Source organism: Saimiri boliviensis, chromosome 8 (genome assembly GCF_048565385.1).
Source record: "Saimiri boliviensis isolate mSaiBol1 chromosome 8, mSaiBol1.pri, whole genome shotgun sequence".
Lineage (NCBI taxonomy): Eukaryota > Metazoa > Chordata > Mammalia > Primates > Cebidae > Saimiri > Saimiri boliviensis.
In genome coordinates this window covers 126,887,348-126,914,504 of record NC_133456.1, presented here as the reverse complement: position 1 = coordinate 126,914,504, position 27,157 = coordinate 126,887,348, and the positions used below count along the sequence as shown (strand labels likewise).

The following is a 27,157-nucleotide window of genomic DNA, read 5'->3' as shown; positions in this document are numbered from 1 at the left end:
GTCAAGAGATCGAGACCATCCTGGCCAACATGGCGAAACCCCGTCTCTACTAAAAATACAAAAATTAGCTGGCCGTGGTGGCGCGTGCCTGTAGTCCCAGCTACTCGGGAGGCTGAGGCTGGAGAATTGCTTGAACCCAGCAGGTGGAGGTTGCACTGAGCCGAGATTGTGCCACTGCACTCCAGCCAGTGCCTGGCGACAGAGTGAGACTCTGTCTCAAAAAAAAAAATATATATATATATATAGATAGATAGATAGATATACACACACACACGTATATATACTACTAGAAACTCTAGGCTGGGTGTGGTGGCACACACCTGCACTTTGGGAGGCCAAGGCTGTTGGAAGCTTGAGCTCAGGAGTTCAAGACCAGCCTGGGCAACGTAGGGAAAACCTGTCTTTACTAATACAAAAAATAGCTGAGTGTGATGGTATGTGCCCATAGTCCCAGCTACTTGGGAGGCTGAGGCAGGAGGATCACTTGAGCCCAGGAGGTCAAGGCTGCAGTGACCCGGGCTCACACTGCTGCACTGGGTAGCGGAACAAGACCCTGTCTCAAAAATAAATAAATAAAAATAGAAATTCTAAAGCTGGAGAGTCGCGATGGAAATATTTGTGGAGTACTTAGAGCTCTGTGGGTCAGACCTTACTGCAACAAAAAACGTTGCACCCTGAATCTCCAAATAAGAAAGGACATTCTTAGTTACATCCAATGGCTCACTCATTTGATACAGCAAGATGAAAATGCATTCTTGAAGCTTTTTTTTTTTTTTTTTTTTTTTTTTTTTTTTGAGACGGAGTTTCGCTCCTGTTACCCAGGCTGGAGTGCAATGGCGCGATCTCGGCTCACCGCAACCTCCGCCCCCTGGGTTCAGGCAATTCTCCTGCCTCAGCCTCCTGAGTAGCTGGGATGACAGGCACGTGCCACCATGCCCAGCTAATTTTTTGTATTTTTAGTAGAGACGGGGTTTCACTATGTTGACCAGGATGGTCTCGATCTCTTGACCTCGTGATCCACCCGCCTCGGCCTCCCAAAGTGCTGGGATTACAGGCTTGAGCCACCGCGCCCGGCTCTTGAAGCTTATTTTAATGTTAAATGATGGCAGCATGTTTGGTCAGTGTGCACCACTGGCAGCTTTGGGTCCACCTACGGAAATGGAAAATAATGCCAAGTTAATATTGTATTCCACCCCTCCGCCCCCACTTATTCGCAGTTTTGTTTTCTTCATTTTAGTCACCCATGGTCAGTGGGGTCTGAAAATATTAAATGGAAAATTTTAGAAAGAACTCATAATTAAATTCTGCACCGTTCTCAGTAGTGTGGTGAAATCTTGCTGTGTCCTGCTCAGACGGGGGTCATCCCTTTGTCCAGTATCTCCTCACTGTCTGGCTTCTGCCGTTAGTCACTCAGTAGCTGTCTTGATTATCAGATAGACTGTTGCAGTTTTGCAACACTTGTGTTCAAGTAACCCTGATTTTATTTAATAAGAGCCCTCAAAGTGCAGAGGTAGTGATCCTAGCAATATGGATACACCAGAAAGAAGCATGGAGTGCTTCCTTTACATGAAAAGGTGAAAGTTCTCAATAAGGAAAGAGAAATAAATAGGCTGAGGTTGCTAAGACCTGCTGTAAGCAGGTCTAGTAAGAATTTCTTTTTCTTTCTTCACGATTATGAAAGAAAAGAAGTTATGAGGAAAGAAAAATAAATTGTGAAGAAAGAAAAATTCTTACTTGTTTTGGTGTCAGACCTCAAACTGTACAAGTGATAGTACATTGTGCAATAAGTGCTTAGTTAATTTGGAAAAGGCATTACACTGGTGGGTGGAGACATGAGCAGAGACAAGTTTCACTTGATGGCAACATATTGTGCCAGAAAGCACTAGACCTGTTTGAAGACTCAGCAAGGGATCCCGAGAGACGAATGACACCAAGCTATTTACTCTTAAGTCAGGGATGATAACACACATTAAGGAATTCAGAAGGTCAGTAGTAAGTAGGCTAATGCCGACATTCTGATGCCTGTGTCACTCAGCTCACTTCATCTCATTACGTAGGCGTTGTATTGTCTCATACCTTCACAAGGGTGGGTACACAGCACAATGAGAGATTCTGAGAGACCACACTGACGTAACTTTTATTATGGCATAATGTAATAATTGTTATATCTTATTGTTACTGTTAATCTCTTACTATGCTTGATTTATATATTAAACTTTATCATAGGTATGTATGTATATGAAAAAACAGTTTCGGGCATCCACTGGGGATCGTAATGTATCCTCTCAGATAAGGCTTTGGTGGGGAACTATTGTAATGCTCTTTTTCTGGGTCTTAAGTATTTTTCTGATTTGGTGTATTAAGAATGAAATCGCCGGGTGCGGCGGCTCACGCCTGTAATCCCAGCACTTTGGGAGGCCGAGGCGGGTGGATCACGAGGTCAAGAGATCAAGACCATCCTGGTCAACATGGTGAAACCCCGTCTCTACTAAAAATACAAAAGAAAAAATTAGCTGGGCATGGTGGCGCGTGCCTGTAGTCCCAGCTACTCGGGAGGCTGAGGCAGGAGAATTGCCTGAACCCAGGAGGAGGAGGTTGCAGTGAGCCGAGATCGCGCCATTGCACTCCAGCCTGGGTAACAAGAGCGAAACTCCGTCTCAAAAAAAAAAAAAAGAATGAAATCTAAGACTATTGAGTGGCATTTGAAAAACTAATGATAGTGTCAACCATCTGAAACCAACTTAGACCACTCCATTGTATCTTGCTGGTAATTTTTGGATCCCCAATTTTTATTGCTGCTACTGATCAATACTGAAATAAAAAATCGTCATTCAGGAGTTTTGTTTACTATGAAGAGAATCAAAATAGTAAGTGGTTAGCTGTTTACAGTATTGATAATTATACTTTTAGAAGGCAACTAAGGCCAGGCGCCATGGATCATACCTGTAATCTCAGCACTTTGGGAGGCTGAGGTGGGCGGATCACGAGGTCAAGAGATTGAGACCATCCTGGCTAACATGGTGAAACCTCATCTCTACTAAAAATGTAAAAACAGGCCGGGCGCTGTGGCTCACACCTGTAATCCCAGCTCTTAGGGAGGCAGAGGCGGGAGGATAGCTTGAATCCAGGAGTTTGAGACCTGCATGGGCAATATATCCCATTCGCCACAAAAAGGAAAAAAACAAAAAGACAAAAAAAAAAAAAAAGAAATGTAAAGACAATTAGCTAGGCTTGGTGATGCGCACCTGTAGTCCCAGCTACTCAGGAGGCTGAGGCAGGACCATCGCTTGAACTTGGGAGGCAGAGGTTGCAGTGAGCTGAGATTGTACCACTGCACTCCAGCTTGGGTGACAGAGTGAGACTTTGTCTCAAAAAAAAAAAAAAAAAAAAAAAAGAAAAGAAATAAAAAGAAGGCAACTAAAATATGACACACCAAAATGAATCTTTTGAGATACTGTAAATTTTACCTGCTGAAATTATCTAAATTGTTTCTTTTTGCCAGGGCAAGTGAGTTCACAGGAATAAATCTCTTTATTTGAAAAATGTCTAAATGAAGAGCAGGATCACCTCAAGTTAAAATTCATCTGATCTTAACAAAGTTATATGTATTTTTTATTTCTACCATTAGTAAATGTTTGGGGGTGGACATTTTGTCAGGCTGTGTTAGCGCATCGTACTTAGGGACAGTACCATGTGTTTTGTGCGCTCTCCTGCAACTTTGGAAACCTAAAACAGGAAAGTTAAGATTCTCAGAAGGGAAGAAGGTTCGTCACAGCTTTCAGTTAGTAAGAGATGATGTGCTTTCTCTGAATTTATGAAAATGTTAATGATTTTAAGGATTTTTTAGACTCCTTTAATATGGAAAATTGTAAACACATACAAAAAAAAGAACACTGTAATAAATCTCCGTGTCCCTGTTACTCATCCTTAGCAGTTATCAGCTCATGAGCAAGCTGTTTAATTGTGAAGCAAATTTCAGACAGCATATCATTACATCTGTAAATATTTTTAAATAATGATTTTTATTTATTATTATTATTTTTTGAGACAAGGTCTTGCTCTCTTGCCCAGGCTGGAGTGCAGTGGCACGATCTCAGCTCACTACATAACCTCTGCCTCCCAGGTTCAAGCGATTCTTCTGACACAGCCTCCTGAGTAGCTGGGACTACAGGCACCCACCACCATGCCTGGCTAATTTTTGTATTTTTTTAGTACAGTTGAGGTTTCACCATGTTGCCAGCTGGTCTCGAACTCCTGACTTCAAGTGATCCACCCGCCTTAACCTCCCCAAAGTGCTGGGCTTACAGGCATGAGCCACTGCACCTGGGTCCAAATATACTCTTAAGAGAAAAAAGCAGATATATAGCAATCTGAATAGTATACCGTTTATGTAAAACAGATGAAAAAAAGACCACATTTGTATTATGTAAAAGGGAATAACAAATCAACATGTATGTCTAAAATACGCCCAGGAACATAGAAAACTTACCGCCTCTGGTGATGGGAGGTGGCAGCTAGGTCATACACAGGAGTGGTGGGAGAGAGACTGAGATTTCAGAATTTTATGCTAAGCGACCATGTGGATATATTAATACTTATTTCCACCTCATCCCCATTACATTGCTCTAAAACTTGGTATGATTTTTAGAATTCACTTTTAAATGTATGGCAGCTTTATTGAGAGATACTTCACGTACCATTCAGTTTACCTATTTGAAATATACGGTTGAGTGGTTTTTAGTATATAGTTGTGCAGCCATCATGAGAGTCAACTTCAGAGCATTTTCATCACCCTATTGGCAGTCATTTCCCATTTCCCCCAAGTTCCCTAGGCAACCACTCATCTACTTTCTGTCTCTATAGATTTGCCTATGCTTGATACTCCTTATAAATAGAATTGTACATTATATGGCTGTTTTGTGGCCCTCTTCATTCACTTAGTACAATGTTTTTGAGGTTCATCCATGTGGTAGTGTGTATTGGTACTTTATTGCCTTGAATTTCCAAAAAATAATTTATTGTATGGATATATCACATTTTATTTAACCATTTATCAGTTGATAGGCACTTGGGCTGTTTCAAAGGCCTTTATGAATAATACTGCAGTGCACATTTATATACCAGTTTTTACGTGAATATGTTGTATTTCTCTTGGGAGTTTTATTTTTCTTAGGAGTGGAATTGCCGAGTCATATGGTAACTGCATTTTATAGTTCACTTTTGAGATTATTATTGACAATCATGCATATTTAGAAATTAATGCTCTTAGGAAATCTAATCTACAACTGTCTTCAAATGTAACAAAAATGTTGCAAATATTATATTAATGTTGACTTAATATTTTATGGAAACAGGTAATATAAATTTTTATTTTGCAGTTTTTAAAAATGTGGAGAAAGTGTGTGTGTGTGTGTGTGTGTGTGTGTGTGTGTGTGTGTTTTAGGTCCCCCCCATAAGTCTTATGCCCTAGGCACTGTACCCGTGTGCCCTAAAACTCCATCGTTGCAAGAGTGGAACTCACAAGAAAGCCAAAGGGGACTGTGGTGATTTCAGGAGACTTGGATTTGCAGTTACTTGATGGGACAATCTGAGTGCGCATGAGAATCTCGTTAAGGCACAGTAATAAAGAACAAGACTGATAGATTTATGAATTATTTGACAGCATGGGAGGTAGAAAGTAAAGTACTGTGGCTGTGGTCCTCTTTCTTTCTCTTTCTTTTTTTTTTTTTTTGAGATGGAGTCTCACTCTGTCACGCAGGCTGGAGTGCAATGGCCCGATCTCGGCTTACTGCAGCCTCCACCTCCCAGGTTCAAGCGATTCTCCTGTCTCAGCCTTCTGAGTAGCTGGGACTACAGGCATGTGCTACCACACCTGGCTAATTTTTGCATTTTTAGTAGAGACAGGTTTTACCATATTGGTTAGGCTGGACTTGATCTCCTGACCTCAGGTGATCCGCCTGCCTCAGCCTCCCAAAGTGCTAGGATTACAGCCGTGAGCCACGGCGCCCTGCCATGGTCCTCTTTCTTTCATTGTCTTGTCTCTTTCACTTCCTTATGTAAACTTTCCATGAATGTTGTTAAACAATTTCAAGAAAACAAAATAAACTTAATTTTCCTAGTTATATAGCTAGCAAGCAGAGAATCTGACAGACTGTTGCAGCATCCTTCCTGCTATTGGGTTGTCAGTTTTTGGTGTGTTGCACAAGGCCAGTGCTTCTCTCACCTTGGCTTCCAGAGTTTCTATCCATCCAAGCATGGATTGTAACTGTGCCTTTTCCTTATAGCACCATAAATCTATCAGTCTCAACAGAGAAGTCAGTCAGTGTCAGTCTGATTCCATAAAGCAAAAAAGGCCGGGCGCGGTGGCTCACGCCTGTAATCCCAGCACTTTGGGAAGCCAAGGCGGGCGGATCACGAGGTCAAGAGATCGAGACCATCCTGGTCAACATGGTGAAACCCCGTCTCTACTAAAAATACAAAAAATTAGCTGGGCATGGTGGCGCGTGCCTGTCATCCCAGCTACTCAGGAGGCTGAGGCAGGAGAATTGCCTGAACCCAGGAGGCGGAGGTTGTGGTGAGCCGAGATCGCGCCGTTGCACTCCAGCCTGGGTAACAAGAGCGAAACTCCGTCTCAAAAAAAAAAAAAAAAAAGCAAAAAAAGTCTATGCAACTCTTAAACTAATTTGCAAGCAGTGTGTTTAATATGATTTCATTTTATAAGAGGAGAAGGTGAATGTGAGGGGAGCATCACCAGCTTTTTGGTATGCAGTTAACAGAATTGTCCCCACTCTCAGAAACATTCAGGTAATTCTAGTTGAGAGTGATGAAGTACCCCAACAGGGGAAAGTATGGAGTTCTTAGATAATACCTACAATAGGACACCTTCCCTGGCTTAAATGGTCCAAGAAAGTTTCTTAAAAGCAGGTGTAGGCCGGGCGCAGTGGCTCACACCTATAATTCCATCACTTTGGGAGGCCAAGGTGAGCAGACATTTGAGACTCAGGAGTTCGAGACCAGTCTGGCCAACATGGTGAAACCCCATCTCTACTAAAAATACAAAAATTAGCCAGGCATGGTGAGGTGTGCCTGTAATCCCAGCTACTTGAGAGGCTGACGCAGGAGAATCACTTGAACCCGGGAGGCAGAGGTTGCAGTGAACTGAGATCTCACCATTGCACTCCAACCTGGGTGACAGAGGGAGACTCTATCTCAGAGAAAAAAGAAAAAGAAAAAAAGGCTGATGGACCAAAGTTAGACTATCAGTAAGAGTTAGGCGGGAATGGCTAAGGAAAAGAGAAGCACTTTAGGTAGAGAAAATAGTAAGAGGAAAGGCAAATGTATGAATCGGGCTGATGTGTTGAGTGATCTCCAAGCAGTGAGAAGCTCCTGGATATTGTCATGGTAGGTAGTACCCGGGAAGAGGAGCTTGGGTGCCATGTTGCAGTTGAGCCTAAACGGAATGCTGTCTGTAGAAGGAAACAAACAGCTTTATGTACAAAGCAACGTGGTCAACTTTTGGCCTAGGTAGGTTATTTTTGTGTCTTTGATAAGGCCAAGAGCTGAGATTCTGATCTTGAAGTCAAGAACTTTGTTTTTGCCCACCGTATCCTCAGAACTTGGAATGGTGCCTGGCAAGGACCAGCAAGCACGTTAGTGAGGCATCGCGCCTGCACATGGCAGCCGAGCACAGGCCGCAGTACAGGTCTGAATCCTGATGTCAGCATGACGGAGCTCTGTGACCTTACGCACGTTTCTGAATCTCCTGCCACTCAGTTTTCATATTCAGAAAATGAGGAGAACAGTGGGACTACCTGTCAGAATACTGGGAGAATTAAATGAGTTGATACAGGGTGCTTGGTTCACAGTATATACACTGCGTAAATGTTAACAGCTGTTACTTTTCTGCTGAGGGTCTGATTCCAGAGCATTTGCGGGGCTACACGGGAGTGGATGGATTCAGGAAACACTCATGTGCACAGTTGATGATAGGATGTGGTGAACAAGGGAGAGAAGGAGGTATGGTTAATGCCCTTATTCAGAGCTTGGGAAACTCAGTAGGTGCTCCCAACCCCTCCACTCCCACCTTCTCTGCAACTTGGCACAGTAAAATCACTGCTAGTCCATTCCACATAGTTCAGGAATGAGTTGAAGGCCAGGAGGTGGAGGCTTTGGTATGTTGAGGAAAGAGGGTGTGATTCAACATGGCGTACCCTCTTTTGGATATTTGACTTTTCTCTGATTTTTCCCCCCTTTTCCATGGAGTCTGTTCCTGGGATTCCTTGAGTTCTCAGCTGGGAGCGCAGAAGGGCCTCTCCCAGGCTGCTGCTGCCTTGCGCATTCTCTCTCCGCATCGCCCCCTCCTCCCCGTTCTCTGCCTCCCTCCCCTTTCCCCCATGGTGGGAGGCAGGAGAAGAGAGGTTTCATCCTTTTTTGGCCTTGGCTGCAGACTAGGTTGGTGCCTCACAGTCCTGCTAATAAGGGGAGACTTGAGGGAGGTCATTAAAACATTTGCCAGAAAAACGTTCTTTTGAGCAATTAAATTTAACTTAGAAAGTTTCTCTTTTAATTCCGATTATCTGATGTGATATTGGGAAAGATTTAATATCTAGCTTGAACCAAGTTTCTATAACCTTGGGACCCTTTTGTTCCAGAAACCAGCTAACTCCTAAATGCAGTTTGTCTGCAACGCAGGAGTCTTTGAACTCCCTTAAACGCTCACCAAATTCACTGGAGCCAGGGGTTCCATTGCTAGAGCCATGCTTTTCATTAGAACTGGGAGGTAGATACCCCAAGAATCTGGGAGGGAGCCTTAAGCTCTCCACTGCAAACCTGACATTTCTTTGAAATCTTTCTTCTAAATCTTGAAAGGTCATGTGAATTTTATATTCCACTCTACAATTCATCCCTGTTTGGTTTAATATAAATGTAAATTTCTTCCCTAATCTAATACTAAAACTAATGCTTCAGGAAGTTAAACCCTTTCATTTTCTTGTATCTTCTCAGATTTCATTGCATGCTACCTTATTCCCCACTTTCAGGAGTGCAAACCACAAGGATTTGGGGCCAAAACCTTTTGGCTGAATGTCTTGCATTATTTCCTCTGATGGAAGTTGGCTTTTTGCTTAAGTGGGTCCCACTTTCTTTCCCTCACAATATTAAATGAGGGCTATAAATCTTTGAAACTATACCCTTTATCATAAATAATTTGTACTAGAAACCTGCCAGTTCCTAGGGTTTGTAATGATTGTTAAATAGTCTATGATGTTTCTTGTCTGGGTAGTCTTGAAAAGATGGTAGTGAACGTTTTGCTGTGTACCGGGTTCTTTTCTCACTCCTTGCATGTATCATGCTATTTAATTATGCAGTCCTTTAAAAACGAATAACTAAGCTTGTGGAATTGATGCTAACATTGTTGTCGTTCTTAATCAACAGATATCAACACTACACTTGCACGATGTCTTTGAAACCAAGAGTAGTAGATTTTGATGAAACATGGAACAAACTTTTGACGACAATAAAAGCTGTGGTCATGTTGGAATACGTCGAAAGAGCAACATGGAATGACCGTTTCTCGTATCCTTTTAATGGCAGCTTGATCAATATTCCAAAATTGATAAACTTGTTGAAAAGTGAGAACATGTTCAAGGTTATGGAAAAACTTTCCCGTGTAACTATTTTCAAATACTTCATTATCTACATTTTCAAGTTCATCACCTCTTTTATGGCAGTCAGTGTTTGATAACCTTTCATTCAACGACTATTTATTGAGTACTTAGTATCTGTCAGGGACTAATTTAGCCTTTGGGAATACAGTTGGCGAACAAAACAAATTCCTTTCTTTCCATTACAATGGTAGAAACAGACACTAAACAGTTAAAAAAAAAAAAAAAAAGTCTAATGCCCTTGCTTCTTAGAAGAGATAGCGATAAGTGAAAACAGGGTAAGGGCGTGGGAAGCTTGGAGTACCTGTGTGTGCTGCTCTTTTGGAATGAGTAGCCAAGGAAGGCCTCCCTGAGGATGGGGACATGAGAGCAGAGACTTGAACACAGCGACGGAGCAAGCTGTGTAATTTCTGGGGGGAGTGGGCGTTTGGTGGAGGGTGAGCAGCAAGTTCAGTGAGTGGGCTGGAAGCGTGTTTTTCATTAGCTCGTCTACGTTTGTGAATTCAGAGTTTTGTGTAACAATGCAGATTGCTGATTTCTCTCGGATGCCCTGAAGCCTAGTTTCCAGCATTCCTCCATGACAGTGATCTGCTAGACCTAACTAGTGCTGCTCTCTCTAGCAATCTGCTGGGGCCACGGAAGGGCGGCCGTCATTCTGTGGGGCATACATTCTTTAGTAAAGCTCTGAGTTCATAAGATAGTGGTTCAGCTTGATCTTAATGCCTACTTCAGCTGTTAATATTAAGCCGAATGTGGATGCAAGAACAGTAAAGTTCTTTAGACCAACAGAAAATCATTTAATTCATTATAACTGCAGTAGGCAGTAAGGAACGTTTGTTAAGCCAGCTATGTTCTGGGTACTGAAGATACATAAAAGGATGATGACATTTTAGAAGGCTTCATAGTTTGCAAAGTTCTTTTATATTTTATATGTTATTTGATACCTCAATCAATTCTGTCAGATCAGTGGGACAAAAATAATTACTTGACTGGACTTGCCTGGGGTCACGCAGTTGGTAATCGATGGAGCACAGGCTTGAATATAGTATCTTAAACGTCCAATTCCCTATGCTTTCCAGTATATCTAGAGGATAACTGATAGAGATTCTGCGTTTGAGTTACACAGCTAATTTTTCTCTGGAACATTATAGATTGATTTGGGGCAGGAATCTTAATTAAAGTTAAAAAGTGTTAAGGCTACTTGTATGTTAGTGAGATTGGGCTAAGCAAGTTCTTAGGTGCTTTTAAGGATATTTAAACTAAAATAATGAGCAGAGAGGGAAAAGGAGTTGGTCACAGATGCCTACAAGAAGAGGGAAAATGAACATGAGATAAAGAAAAAGATAATTGAAATGTGTTCATCATTGTACAGTATAGACAGTTAATTTGTTGGGTTTTAAGTGGTTTTGAAATAGATGATTTCCTTGTAAAGTGACCCCTTCAGTCACTGTTATATTTCATCCATCTAATATGGTTTAGTTATTCTTTTATTTTTATAATTTATTTTTAGAGATAGGGTCTCACTCTGTCACCCAAGCTGGAGTGCAGTGGTATGACCACAGCTCACTACAGCCTCAACTTCCTGGGCTCAAGAGATCCTCCTACCTCAGCCTCCTGAGTAGCTGGGACTACAGGCATGTACCACCACACCTGGCTGATTTTCTTTTTATTGTTTTTGTAGAGATGGGGTCTCACTACGTTGCCCAGGCTGGTCTCGAGCTCCTGGGCTCAATCAGCCCTCCCACCTTGGCCTCCCAAAGTGCTAGGATTACAGGTGTGAGCCACCATGCCCAGCTGGTGGTTGGGCCAGTTATTCTTCACCTGATCATGAATCTTCTCTTCCCCCAAAATTAAAAAAAAAAAAAAGTCTGCAAAAATAATGATTAAAGAGTATAATCTTTTGATTTAAATTTTGTTGAGGAAAGTAAAAGGCCATGTTCCTGTTACAAGGTAGTGTTCCTTCCTTTTCCCTGTTATTTTGCCCAAGAATATAAAAATTCACTTCTGAGCCTTAACATCTTAAGTGGAAATTTTAAGGGCCATAAAATGTAAACATTTTGAAAAGGAAAAAACAGGTCCCCCACATTGTTTCAAATGTGCTTTATTATTTGAACTTTCAGCGTGCTCTTGTGGGGAGTGTGACCATATATATAACACAAATATGGACAAGTTCATAAAATACGCCATTGCACAATTATAATGCAATTATATTATCACATAGGTAAAGAATGTTAATGGAATAGAACTTTGTCAGCATTCACTATAACCCTCCTGAAACACATGACCCTCTAGTTCACAAGCCTACCCATTTCCCTAGGAGCTAACTACTTATCTTAGATTTTTGTGCCCGTTGTTTTTGTGGTTCTTTTTTTGTTAGACATAGTGCAGTGATCTCAGCTCATTGCAGCCTCCATCTCCCGGGTTCAAGTGATTCTCATGCCTCAGCCTCCCGAGTAGCTGGGAATACAAGCACCTGCCACCATGCCTGGCTAATTTTTGTATTTTTAGTAGAGACAGGGGTTTGCCATGTCGGCCAGGCTGATCTTGAACCCCTGGGCTCAAGTGATCCATGCGCCACGGCCTCCCAAAATGCTGAGATTACAGGTGTGAGCCACTGCGCCCAGCCTTTTGTGGTTCTTAAATGGTGATTTCTTTGATATTTGGACTTTATATAAATAGAATAAAGAATAAAGGTGAATTCTTTTTTTTTTTTTTTTCTTGTGGCAGGGTCTCATTCTGTTGCCCCAGTTGGAGTTCAGTGGTATGCTCTTGGCTAGCTGCAGCCCCCGCCTCCTGGTTTTAAATGATTCTCGTGCCTCATCCTCCTAGTAGCTGGGATTACAGGTGGGTGCCACCATGCCTGGCTAATTTTTGTATTTTTAGTAGAGACGAGGTTTTACCATGTTGGCCAGGCTGGTCTCAAACTCCTGACCTCAAGTGATCATCCTTGCCTCAGCCTCCTAAAGTGCTGGGATTACAGGTGAGAGCCACCATGCCCGGCCAGTGGTGAATTCTTTTATTTTTGGACTTTGTATAAATAGAAAGGCTGTACCTGGCCCTGTTCTAGTTTACTTTTACTCAAAGTTTTCTGTCTTTTATTAGCTGTTAGGACAGATTTGCAGACTCCAGCAGCATAATGTAGACATTTTCCTACTTGAGGAGAAGTGGTATTCAAAACGTTACAGTAAGTCCAAAATGATTGTTAAGGGAGACTTAATATTGCCTTCCCTCAATGTATTTCTTCCAGGTAGGAAAATGAGTTCATCCTTCCACCATTTAAACCCAGGCATACTCTTGTCCTCATTTCTTTTTCTTTTCTTTTCTTTGTTTTTTTGAGACAGAATTTTGCTCTTGTCTAGACTCGAGTGCAGTTCAACTAGACTCGACCTCAGCTCACTCCAACCTCCCCCTCCCGAGTTCAAAGGATTCTCCTGCTTTAGCCTCCCAAGTAGCTGGTATTACAGGCATGTGCTACCACACCTGGCTAATTTTGTATCTTTTTTTTAGTAGGACAGAATTTTACCTTGTTGGCCAGGCTGGTCTCGAACCCCTGACCTCAGGTGATCCACCCGCCTCGGCCTCCCAAAGCGCTGGGATTACAGGGGTGAGCCACCGCACCTGGCCATGATTTCTAGTTTATATTCTATCAGGCATCTCTTTCAAACATAGACCAGTTTTGATGTCATTGGAAAATGTTGAGGCAGGTGATCTGTATCCTTGACATTTTCCACAAGTGTTAGAAAAAGAAAGTGTTAGTAACCATGGAGTCTGTACATAGCAGCCCATCATCCTTTCTTGGATTTTATTGATGAGAAAAAGATTTTCTCTATAGTCAGGTGTGTTTGGTGCATCAGCAGCTGCCTCACCCTATTCTAAATTATATCAGGCTAATTGATATTTGATGTTCACATTGATTGTCTAGCTGTGCACTTGAAAATTTTCCATTTAATCATTTTTTTATCCTTGCTTGCTAATTTATGATTTCATAGATATTGCATTTGTATTCTTTCTCATGAGAAATATCAGCAAATCCGCTGGGCGCAGTGGCTCACGCCCGTAATCCCAACACTTTGGGAAGCCAAGGTGGGTGGATCACCTGAGGTCAGCAGTTCGAGACCAGCCTGGCCAACAAGGTAAAATCCTGTCTCTAGTAAAAAATAATACAAAATTAGCCGGGTGTGGTGGTAGATGCCTGTAATGCCAGCTACTTGGGAGGCTAAAGCAGGAGAATTGCTTGAATCTGGGGGCAGCGGAGGTTGCAGTAAGCCGAGATCACACCACTTCATTCTAGCCTGGGAAAAGAGTGAAACTCTGTCTCAAAAAAAAAAGGAAATGTCAGCAAATTCTTTTTTACTGGTTTACTTATTTTTTTAATTGTCAAATCCTTTTTTGGTTGTCTTACCATTTTCAGTTTTTAGATTACCTTGACTTTTACTCCCATTGTAAAACTCTCATTGTTTTTGATCCACGGCATAATAGAGTTCATAATGTTAAAACTCAAAATTAGGCCCAAGCATAGGAAACACCTTTTAATAGAGAATGTGAAATAAATAACTTTGCTGCTGGTTAGGACTGTCTTTTGGTTGCAGCTAAGAGATTTAGTTCTGTAACAGCTTAGTTTCTGACTGAGACATTTTTAAACTGGAAAGTTCATATAGAGGAGTTTGTGTATTCTGCTTCCCTAAAAAGTGACTTAGGAAAGATAAATCTAGGGAGAGAATGTTTAAGTTGAAATCTGACCTGTAATTATTTTGCGTTTTTTTTTGTCTTTTAAAGTGTCTAGTCTATAATCAAATCATAACTGAGTGTTGGAGGTTGAAAAATGTTCAATTTCGTAGGTGTTCTTCATAAGAGCTAAACATTTCCAGGTTGGTTGGCTATTTGAATAGAGAAAAAGAACATTTAATTGGTTAAAATTATGCAGTAGTTTGAGACCCAAAACTATGGTAAGTTAAAACATGAACTTTAAAATTTTATTAAGGTGGATTCACTCCACTAAAAAAGTACTTATGTTCTGACAGAGCCCCACAGTGCGGAAGTACCACATGTGGAATGAAGTGGGGAAGTCTCTCTGCATACCTCTCTTGTGTAGATCCTTTCTCCTTAAGCTGGAGATTTGACACAAATCCTTCCAGTAGATTTCGTTTATATTTACATGCAGTGGATATATTGAGATACTAATTTTCATGATGTGAGACATTTGGGCACATAATTAGCCTATCATGCAAAAATCATGGTATTGAATAATTTTAATTTTACAATACCAATTAAGTCATGTCTTCTAGAAAATTTGCATACTTATTTTTAAGTAAACATGTATATGGCTTTAGGAAGACATAGTTGGAGCAAATAACATGTTTTATGAAAATTCTAGAGGTAGGTATTCAGAACCTTAAAAGATTTAAGTCCACATGATCTTTGTTAAAAGGATTTAATTACCAATTATTATTAAAAATAAGTAAGGCTAGGTGTGGTAGCTCATACCTGTAATCCCAGCACTTTGGGAGGCCGGGACAGAAGGATTGCCTGAGCCCAGAAGTTTGAGGTTAGCCTGTGCAACATGCTGAGACCCTGTTTCTACCAAAAAAAAAAAAAAAGAAAATTTTAAGTAAAAATATAAATAAATAACACACAGCAAGGGTGAGAAAAAAAATATATATGTAAAGCTTAAAAATACGTAAAAGCTTAAAAATACATAAATAGAAATGATAAAAAAATTTATAAGTAAATGTGCAGAGGGCTGCTTGTGCTTTCTGGGGTAAGGGTACTAGGTAAATGGAGCATGTGAGATTGTCCTTCAGTAGGATAAATAATAAATCGTCACGTGCTAGGACCTGTGCCGGGGAGCTGGGAGTTAACAGGCTAATGTGGATGGGAAAGGTATAAGTAAATTCTACTGTATAAAAATAAATTTTGTAGAATGCATACAGTGTTAAGGGGACAAAGAGGAGGAAAAATCTGCATCCCTATTTTGAAGTAAACGTTTTTATTTCATAGTATTTCCTAGTCTTTGTGTTAAACATAAATACCTGAGTCACCAACCTTATTTCCCGTTCATATCTGCATCTTTAGTTAGGCTGGTCTCAGGTTGCTCACAGGTCCTTTATCTTGTGCATTTGGTTAGTGATGGGCAGTTTATACAGCACTGCAAGAGTCTTATAGGAACTGCGGAGATGTCGGGGAAAGTTTCATTACCTTTGGAGACAATTGGCGGTGGTCGTCGTGCCAATCCGATGGCATAGCTTTAACATGGAACAGTCCTGGAGTATGACCACCAGGAGGTCCTGACCTCTGTGTTGCTCCGGTGTCAGTGCTCCTGTGGACAGATGAATGCCTGGTCACAGTAATTGGAGGCGGCATATGAAACACCTAGTTCCCAGAATCCTAATCTGATACCGTGTCTGGCCCCAAGGTTATAAATGGGCTTCGCTTTAAGTCTTATCTTTTGTTTGTCTTGGTATATAGTGTTTCTAAGTATTGGAGATGTTGAGAAGATCCACTAAAGCAAAGGATATTTAAAAAAAAAAAAAAAAAAAAAAAAAGGCAATTCTAGCCCAGAGAGGCTAGGAAACTTGGTTAAGATCTAACTGGTGAAAGGTAAAGGCTCGGGTCTTATTTCTTTCCACTCCTTCTGTTATCTACCTCTGGTGAGACCTAGCAAGGTACTGACTTTGTGTTCAGAAACTTAATTGGTTAATTGATATTACTGTGCATGGTATGTTTCTTCTGATAGAGTAAAGAAGTGTAGAGTAACCTGACTACTATGCTGTAGGAGGCTGTGTCAAATGAGTCATTTTTGTTTAGTTTCTCAGAATTGCTTAGACATATCTGCCTCTTGTCATAGTCCATAGGCCTTCACTGATAACCATGCTAATGTTTATTCTAATATAAACCTTATTTTATAGGATTCTGGGTAATTTGTTTTTCCAGAAACCCCTGGATTTTAACGTCTCTGATAAGAACCGTTTTCCTCACAGTGTCTTCAAGTAATTCTCTATAAATACTTGTAAAATGGATAAGTGAATGAATCTTATAGTGCTTTATTTATTTCTTTATTTATTTTGAGACAGAGTTTTGCTCTGAACTCCCAACCTCAGGTGTTACAGGCATGAGCCACTCGCCCAGCCTGTAGTACTTTTTATAGTCAGCATGGTTATGTATTCTACGTTTGTCACAGGTATATAACAGTATTATATATATTATAAGCCTAAACCACACAAAAAAGAAATTTTTTAATGCCAAACAAGATAAGTCTCATGTTTAGAAATTGTCTCCAATAAATATGAAAACCTTAATAATTTAACTAGCGATATCTATGCTTTATGTGTGGCCTATCCTGAACCCCTTGGAGAAAGACTTTATACAGAAACTAAGATTTTTTTAGAAAATCACGTTCGACATTTGCACAAGGTAAGCAACAATCCATGCATGATATAAATATGTTGACAGTTGTGTACTTTACTAGTTTACTGTTTTCCCGTGTAGAACTTGTATCAAGATCATCTTGTTTTGCTGCTGTCGCTTTTTGCATTCTTTCTTTTATTTATTTATTTTTTTAATAAAGACGGTGTTTCACCAAGTTGGTCAGGCTGGTTTTGAACTCCTGACCTCAGGTGATCCGCCCGCCTTGGCCTCCAAAGTGCTTGGATTACAGGCGTGAGCCACCACGCCCGGCCTGCTGCCGCTTTTTTAAAATACAGGGTGTTGCTCTGTTGCCCAGGCTAGGGTGCAGTGGCATGATCATGGCTCACTGCAGCCCTGGCTTCCCTGGCTTCAGTGATCCTTCTACCTCAGCCTCCCAAGTAGCTGGGACTACAGACACACACCACCACACCCGGCAATTGTTGGTAGAGACAAGAGTTCTGACTGTATTGCCTAGGCTGGTCTCAAACTCTTGGGCTCAAGTCATCCTCCTACCCTGGCCTCCCTTGTTTTTACTTCTTAATTAGCAGTTAAAAATTGTATACATATTACGATCTTTGAGTCAAGCTCTGTGTTGTTAGGGAAATCAGTTTACTTGTTCAGCCTCATGTAGTTAGTAAATGAAGGAGAGGGTCAGCTCAAGGTTTGTCCAGTTTTACAATGTGCTCCTGTGTTTTCTGAGTAGTGTTTATACAGGCAAGTTTTCCCTTGTTTTTTATTCCTATCTCTTTGTAACTCTCTCTCCCGTATTTTCAGCTTTTTAGCTGCCTTTCATATGCTATATAAAGTCTTCCCAAAATCTAAAATTAAAAAGGGAAGTGATAAATGATGATAGAAGCTGTCTCTATGACCAGTTTTTTGATTAGTATGCCATACACAGAGGGGCAGCAGCACAAACATGATCTGTGTATAAACAGTGAACTTTGCAGTATTTTGCTATAGACAGCATTCCGAACTTAATTTAGACCTGATCTAATCAGGAACTGGAGGAGGTAATTTAGCGCCTGCGTGAGAATCTTCACTCTGCTTTTTATTAGCTGTCGTAACCATGGGCAACTCATTTAACAACTACCTTAGGTATGAATCGAGCTTTGAGTTTCTTTATCTATGAAATAGAAATGAAAAAATGCAGTTTATTTAAACTAACTCTGCATGTGGTCAGGAGTAGATACTTTTTTAAATGTTAAGAACTGGCCTGGCACAGTGGCTTATACCTGTAATCTCAGCACTTTGGGAAGCTGAGGCAGGAGGATCATATGAGGCCAGGAGTTCAAGATTAGCCTGAGCCAATATAATGAGACACCAAAAAAACCTCATAAGTAGGGCACAGTGGATTGTGTGCTGTTTCCCTGAAAATGTTACAAGGAAATGCTCTACTTTTTATTGTATACGGCATGTACATTTTATTTAGTGTTTTAATGCGATCATTTATCCACTTAATGAAAGCAGTTTTGATGTTAAAGTGGTCTTAAAATGTTTATGTTTAGTACATTAAAGTTCTGCTATTGTAAGCTGATGAGCTTTGATTACATCATAAATGATAACTATGTAAGACATTAATACATTTTTTGCAATTTTATATTTTAGGTTACATTGTAAGTGTGGTTTTCTTTTTTTGTTTTATATATTTTTTGGGTTTTGAGAGACAGTCTTGCTCTGTTGCCCAGGTTGGGTTGTAGTGGCATGATCTCCGCTTACTGAAACCTCTGCCTCTTGGGTTCAAGTGATTCTCCTGTCTCAGTTTCCCAAGTAGCTGGAACTTACAGGCATGTGCCACCATGCCTGGCTAATTTTTTTGTATTTAGAAGAGGCCAGGTTTCACCCATTTTGGTCAGGTTGGCCTTGAATTCCTGACCTCAGGTCATCTGCCCGCCTCAGCCTCCCAAAGTGCTGGAGTTTACAGGCTTGAGCCACCATGCCCGGCTTAATTTAGTCTCTGTTATGGATGCTTCACTTTCATACTGAAGGCTGACATCTTTCCCAGTTGTTTCATTTTTAATAAAGGTAGTTAATACGTACTGTGTAAATGTAATTTTTACTGCTTGAATTATGTAAATTATTTTAGAACATTAATTTTGATATGTTTTACGGTTAACAGTAAAAATGATTGTTGTTTTTCAATTAAAAATATTTTTCCTGTTCATATAGAGAGTTCTGGAGTCAGAAGAACAAGTACTTGTTATGTATCATAGGTACTGGGAAGAATACAGCAAGGGTGCAGACTACATGGACTGCTTATATAGGTGAGTGTGCCTTTAAAATCGAGACAAGCCGAGCAGTGTTGCCTGCATTCTCAATGATTGACGGGATGATTTTTTTATTACCTATTTTCTCATTCACATGTGCAGAACTAAAGCATTCTCTCCAACATGGACTTTTCTCTGCTGTCGGGAAAGGTCTGTCATCTAGGTAAGGTGGGTATTTAGGAGCCAGGCAGTGTGTGGAGCATTCTGTGAAAAGTAAAACTGTATTCAGTGGCATGGCTCTGTTTCTTCTGATTGTTTGCAGCCTATAGCACATGTTGAATCTCAACAGAGATCAGTGTGGAAACTCAACTTGCATGAAACTTAGTGGGAAATCTCAGCTCCTGTCCCCTCGATATGGTCTTATTTGACTCTAGCATTCAGTATTTTCTGTTTGAGACAAACAGTATTAGATAGATTACTTGTTATTTTCCCTTTGAAGTTCTGTATCCCCCATGCTCTAGGCATATTGAGTTACCTGTTTGATATTGCCCCATGGTCTCGCCCATCTTCCTGCCTTTCCTTGCCGTTCCATCTGCCCGGATTGCTTCTCTCTTTTTCTTTTTTTTTTTTTTTTTTGAGGTAGGGTCTAACTTTCTCACCTAGGCTGCAGTGTAGAAGCATGATCTTGGCTCACTGCAGCCTCAACCTCCTGGGCCCTAGCAAGCCTCCCCCTTCTCCCCAGTTGCTGGAACAACAGGTGTGCATTGCCATGCCCAGCTACTTCTGTTAATTTTTTTGTAGAGACGCTGTCTCACTATGTTGCCCAGGATGATCTCCAACTCCTGGGCTTAAGCAATCCTCCTGCCGTAGCCTCCCAAAGTGCTGGGATTATAGGCATGAGCCACTGTGCCTGGCTAAATTAGTACTATTAAATTGGTGCTACTTACGAACTTTTAGTAAATGTAATATATATAAAACGTGTGTTTATGTGTGTGTGTGTAAAATGATATGGGGTAGTCCATATCTCCATTTTTTACAGAGGAAGAAAGGAATGCTGAGAGCATGATTTTATTGAAGGTCACTCAGCTGATGAATCACAAAGGCAGGATTTAAACCCAGATCAGTCTGAATCCAAAGCCCTTCCTCTTAACTACTTCATTCTACCATAGTCTTGTTCTAGAAACATGCTATTTCACTGAAGTAGATTCTGTTCTCATCTTTTTCTTGTATAGGCATACTTTGGAGACGATGTGGGTTCAGTTCCAGACCACCACACAATAAAGGCAATATTGCAATAAAACAAGTCCCACAAATTGTTTGGTTTCCCAGTGCATTGTTATGTTTATGCTGTAATGTAATCTGTTAAGTATGCAGTAGCATTGTCTAAAAAAAAATGTGCACACCTTAATTTACTTTATTACTTAAAAAAAATGCTGTTGATCATTTGAGCCTCCAGTGAATTGTAATCTTTTTGCTAATCTTCTTGCCTCAATGTGGATGGCTGCTGACTGATTGTGAGGGTGGTTGCTGAAGGTTGGGAAGGCTGTGGCAATGTCTTAAAATAAGACAGCAATGAAGTTAGCTGCATGAGTTGACTCTTTCTTCACAAAAGATTTATCTGTAGGGTGCAGTGCTGTTGGTTAGCACTTTACCTGCAATAGAAGTTCTTACAAAATTGCAGTCAGTCCTCTCCCCTGCCACCACCTTATCAACTAGCCTTATGTAATATTTGAATCCTTTGTTATCATTTCAACAATGTTCACACCATCTTATTAGGAGTAGATTCTCTCTCAAGAGACCACTTTATTTCTCATCCATAAGAAGCAACTTCTTATCCATTCAAGTTATATCACGAAATTGCGGCAATTCAGTCCCATCTTCAGAATCCGCTTCTGAGTTCTCCTGATGTTTCCACCACATCTGCAGTCATTTCCTCCTCTGAAGTCTTGACCCTCTCTAAGTCAACCACGAGGGTTGGAAGTGTTAACCGAAATGAGTGACGGAGGCAGGTATTTCGTCTGAGGTTTATTGAGCCAGCTTAAGCGTGCACCCCGGAAAAATGCAAGGCACAGATTCATCTGTGGCTGTTTTGTGCAAAGAGGTTCTCAGGAAGTTTAGTGTTTATACGTTTTCCTTAAATCATGAGGGGTGGCAACAGTGACGCAAATGGTTACCTACTTGTCAGACTAATTAGTGTCCAGTAAATCTACAGTTAATATAAGGTAAGCCTTTGAAGCAGAAGTAAATAGAGGAAGAAAACAGTTGTGCAGGTATCTCAGGGAGAGGTGAAGGAATGATTACTGTCATCGTGCCTTTGCTCTGTATGTGGGAATATCACCTAAGAATTGACACTTACCAAGTGGATGCTAACAGACTTTAGTTTTTAGGAACTAGACTTTAGAGGGCAGATCTAGAGTTACAATTGACACATCCTTGTGTTATGGGAGGACGTACATTTTAAAGGTTTGGAGGCTAGCAAATTTGTGCCTGAGTGACTCTTTGAGGCAGGGGTAGTTATCAGGAAATGGCTGAGGTTTTTTGCCTTACTTTGGGGATCTGGCTAATACATAATGTTTCGACACAAAGTTGTAACAATTATTCATCCAGGAAGAGCATGGCCATTTAGCATGACTCAGCCTCTGAGCTTAAATTTTTGTTTGGCATAGGAGGTTTGGGGATCCTGAGATTTTATTTCCCTTTACAGAATCAACATCTTCTAATCATCTGTTCATAATGATATTTAGACCTTCTCTCATGAATCATGAATGTTCCTTTTTTAATTCTTGAGATGGGGTGCAGTGGCAGGATCTCGGCTCACTGCAGCCTCAGCCTCCTAGGTTCAAGTGATTTATCCTGCTTCAGCCTCCCGAGTAGCTGGGATTACAGGCACACTCCACCACACTGGGCTAATTTTTGTATTTTTTTTAGTAGAGACAGGCTTCATCATGTTGGCTAGGCTGTTCTCGAATTCCTGACCTTTAGTAATCTGCCCACCTCAGCCTCCCAAAGTGCTGGAATTACAGGCATGAGCCACCGTGCCTGGCTGTGTGAATGTTCTTGATAGCATACAGAATGGTGAATCCTTTCCAGAAGGTTTTCAGTTGCCTCTGCCTGGATCCGTTAGAGGAATGTCTATCTATGACAGCTATTGTCATAGAAATATTAGAATAGAATAGCAATAATATTAAGAATAACACAGTAATTCTTAAATAATAAGACTTGAAAGTCAAAATGACTCCTCGATCCATAGGATGCAGTATGGAAGTTGTTAGCAGGCATGAAAACAGCATTAGTCTTTTTATTTATCTCCATCACAGCTCTTGGGTGACCAGGTTCATTGTGTGAACAGTAGTATTTTGAATCTTTTTCCTGAGCAGTAGGTCTCAACAATGGGCTTAAAATATTCAATAAACCATGCTTTAGACAGATGTGCTATCATGCAGGATTTGTTGTTCATTTCTAGAGCACAGGCAGAGTAGATTTAGCATGATTTTTAAGGGCCCTAGGATTTTTGGAATGGTAAATGAGCATTGGCTTGAATTTAAAGCTACAGCTGAATAGCCCCTAACTAGAGAGTACACTTGTCCTTTGAAGCTTTGAAGCTAGGCATTGACTTCTCTCTAGCTATGAAAGTCTTTGATGGCATCTTCTTCCAATAAATCTGTTTTGTCTACATTGAAAATATGTTTAGTGTAGCCACCTTCATCAGTGGTGTTAGCTAGATCTTCTGGATAACTTGTTGCAGCTTTTCCATTAGCTCTTGGTTGACAGAATAAATGGTAAGACATGTACTGTTGCATTATGCCTGAGTAGAACAATTAGATATTGCCCCGTGGTAGAGTATAAACTGTTTTAAGAAATTATTTGAGGCTATTCTGTTTCATGATTAGAGTCTAGAAGATATGTATCTTTTTTATTTTTTAAACTTCTGCTCCCAGATCTTTTTTTTTTTTTTTTTTTTTTTTTTTGGAGAGAGAGTTTTGCTCTCGCTCTATCACCCAGCAGTGGCTTGATCTCAGTTCACTGCAGCCTCCACTTCCTGGGTTCAGGTGATTCTCCTGCCTCAGCCTCCTGAGTAGCTGGGATTACAGCCAGCTGCTGCCACACCTGGCTAATTTTTGTATTTATTTAATAGAGATAGGGTTTCACCATTTTGGCCAGGCTGGTCTCGAATTCCTGACCTCAGGTTATCCACCTGCCTTGGCCTCCCAAAGTGCTGGCATTACAGACATGAGCCACCACGCGTGGCCATTTATTTTAAAACCTTATATTTCAAGCTTACATTTTATCAAGAATAGAAATCTGCAATAAGAAAGACATAATTAATGTAAGTTAGTTTAAATTTTATTCTGTGAGGAAAAGAGAATACTCGTTTGTCCTAGCAAATACAAAGCATGTAAAGCTGCCCTAAATCAGTACATTGGCTCAAGAATATACATCCAGATCTTTGAAAGGGATTTAGTGAATTCAGGCCTGATCTGCAGATGTAGCATTTGTTTCCATGCTAAGCACTTTTTACTTATTACATAGGTAAAGGAAGCTCCTGTAGAATTTTGAATAGGGAATAGGGAAGTGACACCCTGACAGCAGAATTCTTAGATGAATTAGAGATGCCAGAAACTGAAGTAGAGCCCAGTCATAAGAGTGTTCCACATGACCTGGGCAAAGGGTCAGCAGGTACATCGGAAGTCAAAGGAAGTAGTGGGAGGAGGTGATGAATACTTTAGGACAGGAAGACTGACTCATTGAAGAAGGCAAAACGGAAGGATGAGATAAGTGATTCTGATGTTTTAGGCGAGGTTACTGGAATGGTCTTGGTGCCAGTGACCAGTGTGTCCCCAGTGCCTTGCATTGCACCTGGCACACAGTACACCCTTAACTGATACATGTTGAATGGGAGTGGAAGACCTCTCCTGGAGTTTCTGTGCCAGCCCTGCCACTTAGAAACCGACTGACCATGGCAAGCCCTTTAACCTCTCTAGGCTGCAGCTTTCTTATGTGTAAAATGAGGAGCATATGAGTACCACATATATCCGTCTTAGAATATTCAGCCACGGCCGGGCATGGTGGCTCATGTCTGTAATCCAAGCACTTTGGAGGCCAAGGCAGGTGGATCACCTGAGGTCGAGAGTTCAAGACCAGCCTGACCAACATAGTGAAACTCTGTCTTTGAAAAAAAAAATAAAAAAAAAAATATTCAGCCACATAAAATGCTTAGGGCTGTGTCTGATAGGTGATATCATAAATGTTTGTGGTTACTTTTATTTCCTGGTATTCATGGCTTTTATGATCTGGCTGCAGGCTGCTTTTCCAAGTTTGTGTTCTGCTGTTAGCTTTTGCTATCCTTGCGGTCTGGAATGTTATCCGTTTATATTAGGTAATTCATTCAGTAAGTATTTTTTGAGGACTTGTCTGTAAATGCTGAGTGGACCCTTCATTTTGCTATAGTGAACCTTGAAAAGTGTGTGTATTCATATGTAGATTTCATGGGTTATTGCCTAAAATACTTGTATTGTCAGTAGCTGTCTACACTAGTAGAACCTTTCAAATGAATAGTTTCAGGTGTTGATTGTTAAAGGCATTATTACAAAATATGAGATCCTAAAAAGTATACGGCTGAACATTACTACGAGTCCTTTCTCCATGATTGGTTTTATTTTAGAATTCTGTATTCATCTCAGTTATTCTTAGAGTTCATCACACATTTATTAGTCTTGGAATATATTAAACATTTTCATTATAATCCATTTTCCTCTGGTAGACAAAGTGTTCTTATATCTGTCAGTCTTATCCATACTTACTATCTGTAACAGTCTGTTCCATTTTCTTACCTACTGATTGTGATCTTTTTTGTTTAAAAATGAAAAATTGCATTTCTTCCTGGTGATTAGAATGTAAATTAGAAACCTAACTTGACTTTGATCTTTTAACCATTCTCTGTTTACTTTTTGGAAAGCGGACTTTATCTTGACTTTCCCAAGAACGGCCTGGGAAGTAGCAAGCGAGATTGTAGAAATTCTGAAACTTGGATAAGAGCTATTGGGCTAGAAGGGTATTTATAAGACCTTGCAGAGAAAGGTGGGCTGATAATTTTAATTTTTATTATATTTCTAATCTCTGCATTGTTTCCTTTGGATTTATTCTAAGCCATTCCATCAGTCATTCCATGACTGATATGTAACCTTAAAAATACTCTTCTGAAGTTGCAAGTTACTTGCTTTCCTACTGACTTTAACTTAATATCCAATGATATTACATTTATTTTCCAGGTATCTCAACACCCAGTTTATTAAAAAGAATAAATTAACAGAAGCGGACCTTCAGTATGGCTATGGTGGTGTAGATATGAATGAACCACTTATGGAAATAGGAGAGGTAGGACGTTCTTTAAATGACCAGCAAACATAAGTGTGTTTTTATACATTGAGGTAATTTGATTCGGCAGCATTTTTTAAGGATACTGATTTGGCTAGCTTAAAATAGTCAAGATTTAAAATATCCTAAATATTTTAGGACAGTGATGTCCTAAGAATCCTCAGATAGATAAGAGGAGTGAAAAAGATACGACAGTTACTCTTTTAGTAATTAAATTTATGTTGGGTGAATGATAGGGTTCTGTCAGAACCATTGTTCTGCATTGTAAAATACTCAAAAATCATAAGGTGTTGACAGCCCTGTAGTTAAAAAGTACAGAGGACAAGAACTTAAGACAGGCTAGAAGAGAGGAGGAAACAAATGTATGGATCTAACAAATTTATTGTAACTTTAAAAGCAATTAAATTCAGAGTAAACAATGAAATAGGCAGTTTGGTCAATTCGATAAAGTTCTTGTGCAGTGCAAATTAAAATACAGATAATTATCCTGATTGGGAAAGAAAGATTATTGTACAAGTTTATTTATCTTTATTGAATATCCAGGTATTGGGGATATAATGGTGAACAGACAGAAAGACTCTGCACACAAAAGCTTGTAAATTCATTTAAGGGAAGCTGATGCCAAATAGGAAATTAATGTTAAATTGTGATTTGTATTAATGAAGGAAATAAATAGCTAAGAAGCAGCATTAGTAGACATTTAAGTTACTGTAATCCTTTCCAAAAGAAATTGATGAGTCTTTCTTTTAATACAATTTAAAATATTTAATACCATTTGACCAAGTAATCCCAAGTCCAAAGTCTATTGATCCATACTTGGAAAATAATAAATATGAGAAAAGAGTTTAATGTTTAGAAGTCTTCTTTGCAATCATTGTTAATAGGGTGCCTAACATCAACATTCAACAGTAAAAAGCATGGAAGAAGTATTTATCATATATGATACGATTTTGTTATAAAGGTAGGCAAATGGATAAATGAATAGCAGAAAATTGTTCATACAAACTTTAACAAAGGGGAAGTAGTTTATGATAAAATTTAGACACAAAATTCTAGGTATATGTTTAATACAAATAAAATTGTAGGGAACAGATGATGTAGAGAAAAAGATCAATGAGAAATACCAAAATGTTGATGGTAGTTGCTTTCAGTTAGTAGGATTGTAAGTGAATGATTTACTTAAAATTTTCCCTTATCACCAGCACTGTCAAGCACACTTCTCTTCCCAGGGGAAACCACTGTAAACAATTTGGTTTGTGTCTTTTCTGAACTTTATCTGTGCATTTACAAATATATGCACACACACACACACACACACACACACACACACAGCAGTTTTGATTTTATTTTTCAAATTGTGATATAATGGCATGTGTAAAGTTCTATATTTCTTGCCTTTTTGTTTTTGTTACTAATGTCTGTCTTTTTATGTAAGTTTGTTTTTTGTGAAAGCTTAATATTCTCTATAGATACAGCATAATTTTTTAAACTATTGTCTTAATTTTTAATTTT

The 27,157-nt window shown here is 39.9% G+C and overlaps 1 protein-coding gene across 6 annotated transcripts in view; it reads left to right on the top strand.

Moving 5' to 3' along the window:
• CUL2 (cullin 2) overlaps window positions 1-27,157 on the top strand; it is an 82,033-nt gene that overhangs the window by 9,159 nt on the left and 45,717 nt on the right. For 4 of the 6 annotated variants that reach the window (XM_039478551.2, XM_074405261.1, XM_039478550.2 and 1 more), the window contains exons 2-5: window positions 9,433-9,573; window positions 16,970-17,072; window positions 19,233-19,327; window positions 25,540-25,645. In XM_039478551.2, the coding sequence (XP_039334485.1) occupies window positions 9,455-9,573; window positions 16,970-17,072; window positions 19,233-19,327; window positions 25,540-25,645 (423 nt within the window). In that variant the 5' untranslated portion in view covers window positions 9,433-9,454. Of the gene's footprint in view, window positions 1-1,001; window positions 8,017-8,244; window positions 8,452-9,432; window positions 9,574-16,969; window positions 17,073-19,232; window positions 19,328-25,539; window positions 25,646-27,157 lie in introns of those variants that run through there. The other 2 variants (XM_074405260.1, XM_039478553.2) reach the window with 2 other exon arrangements.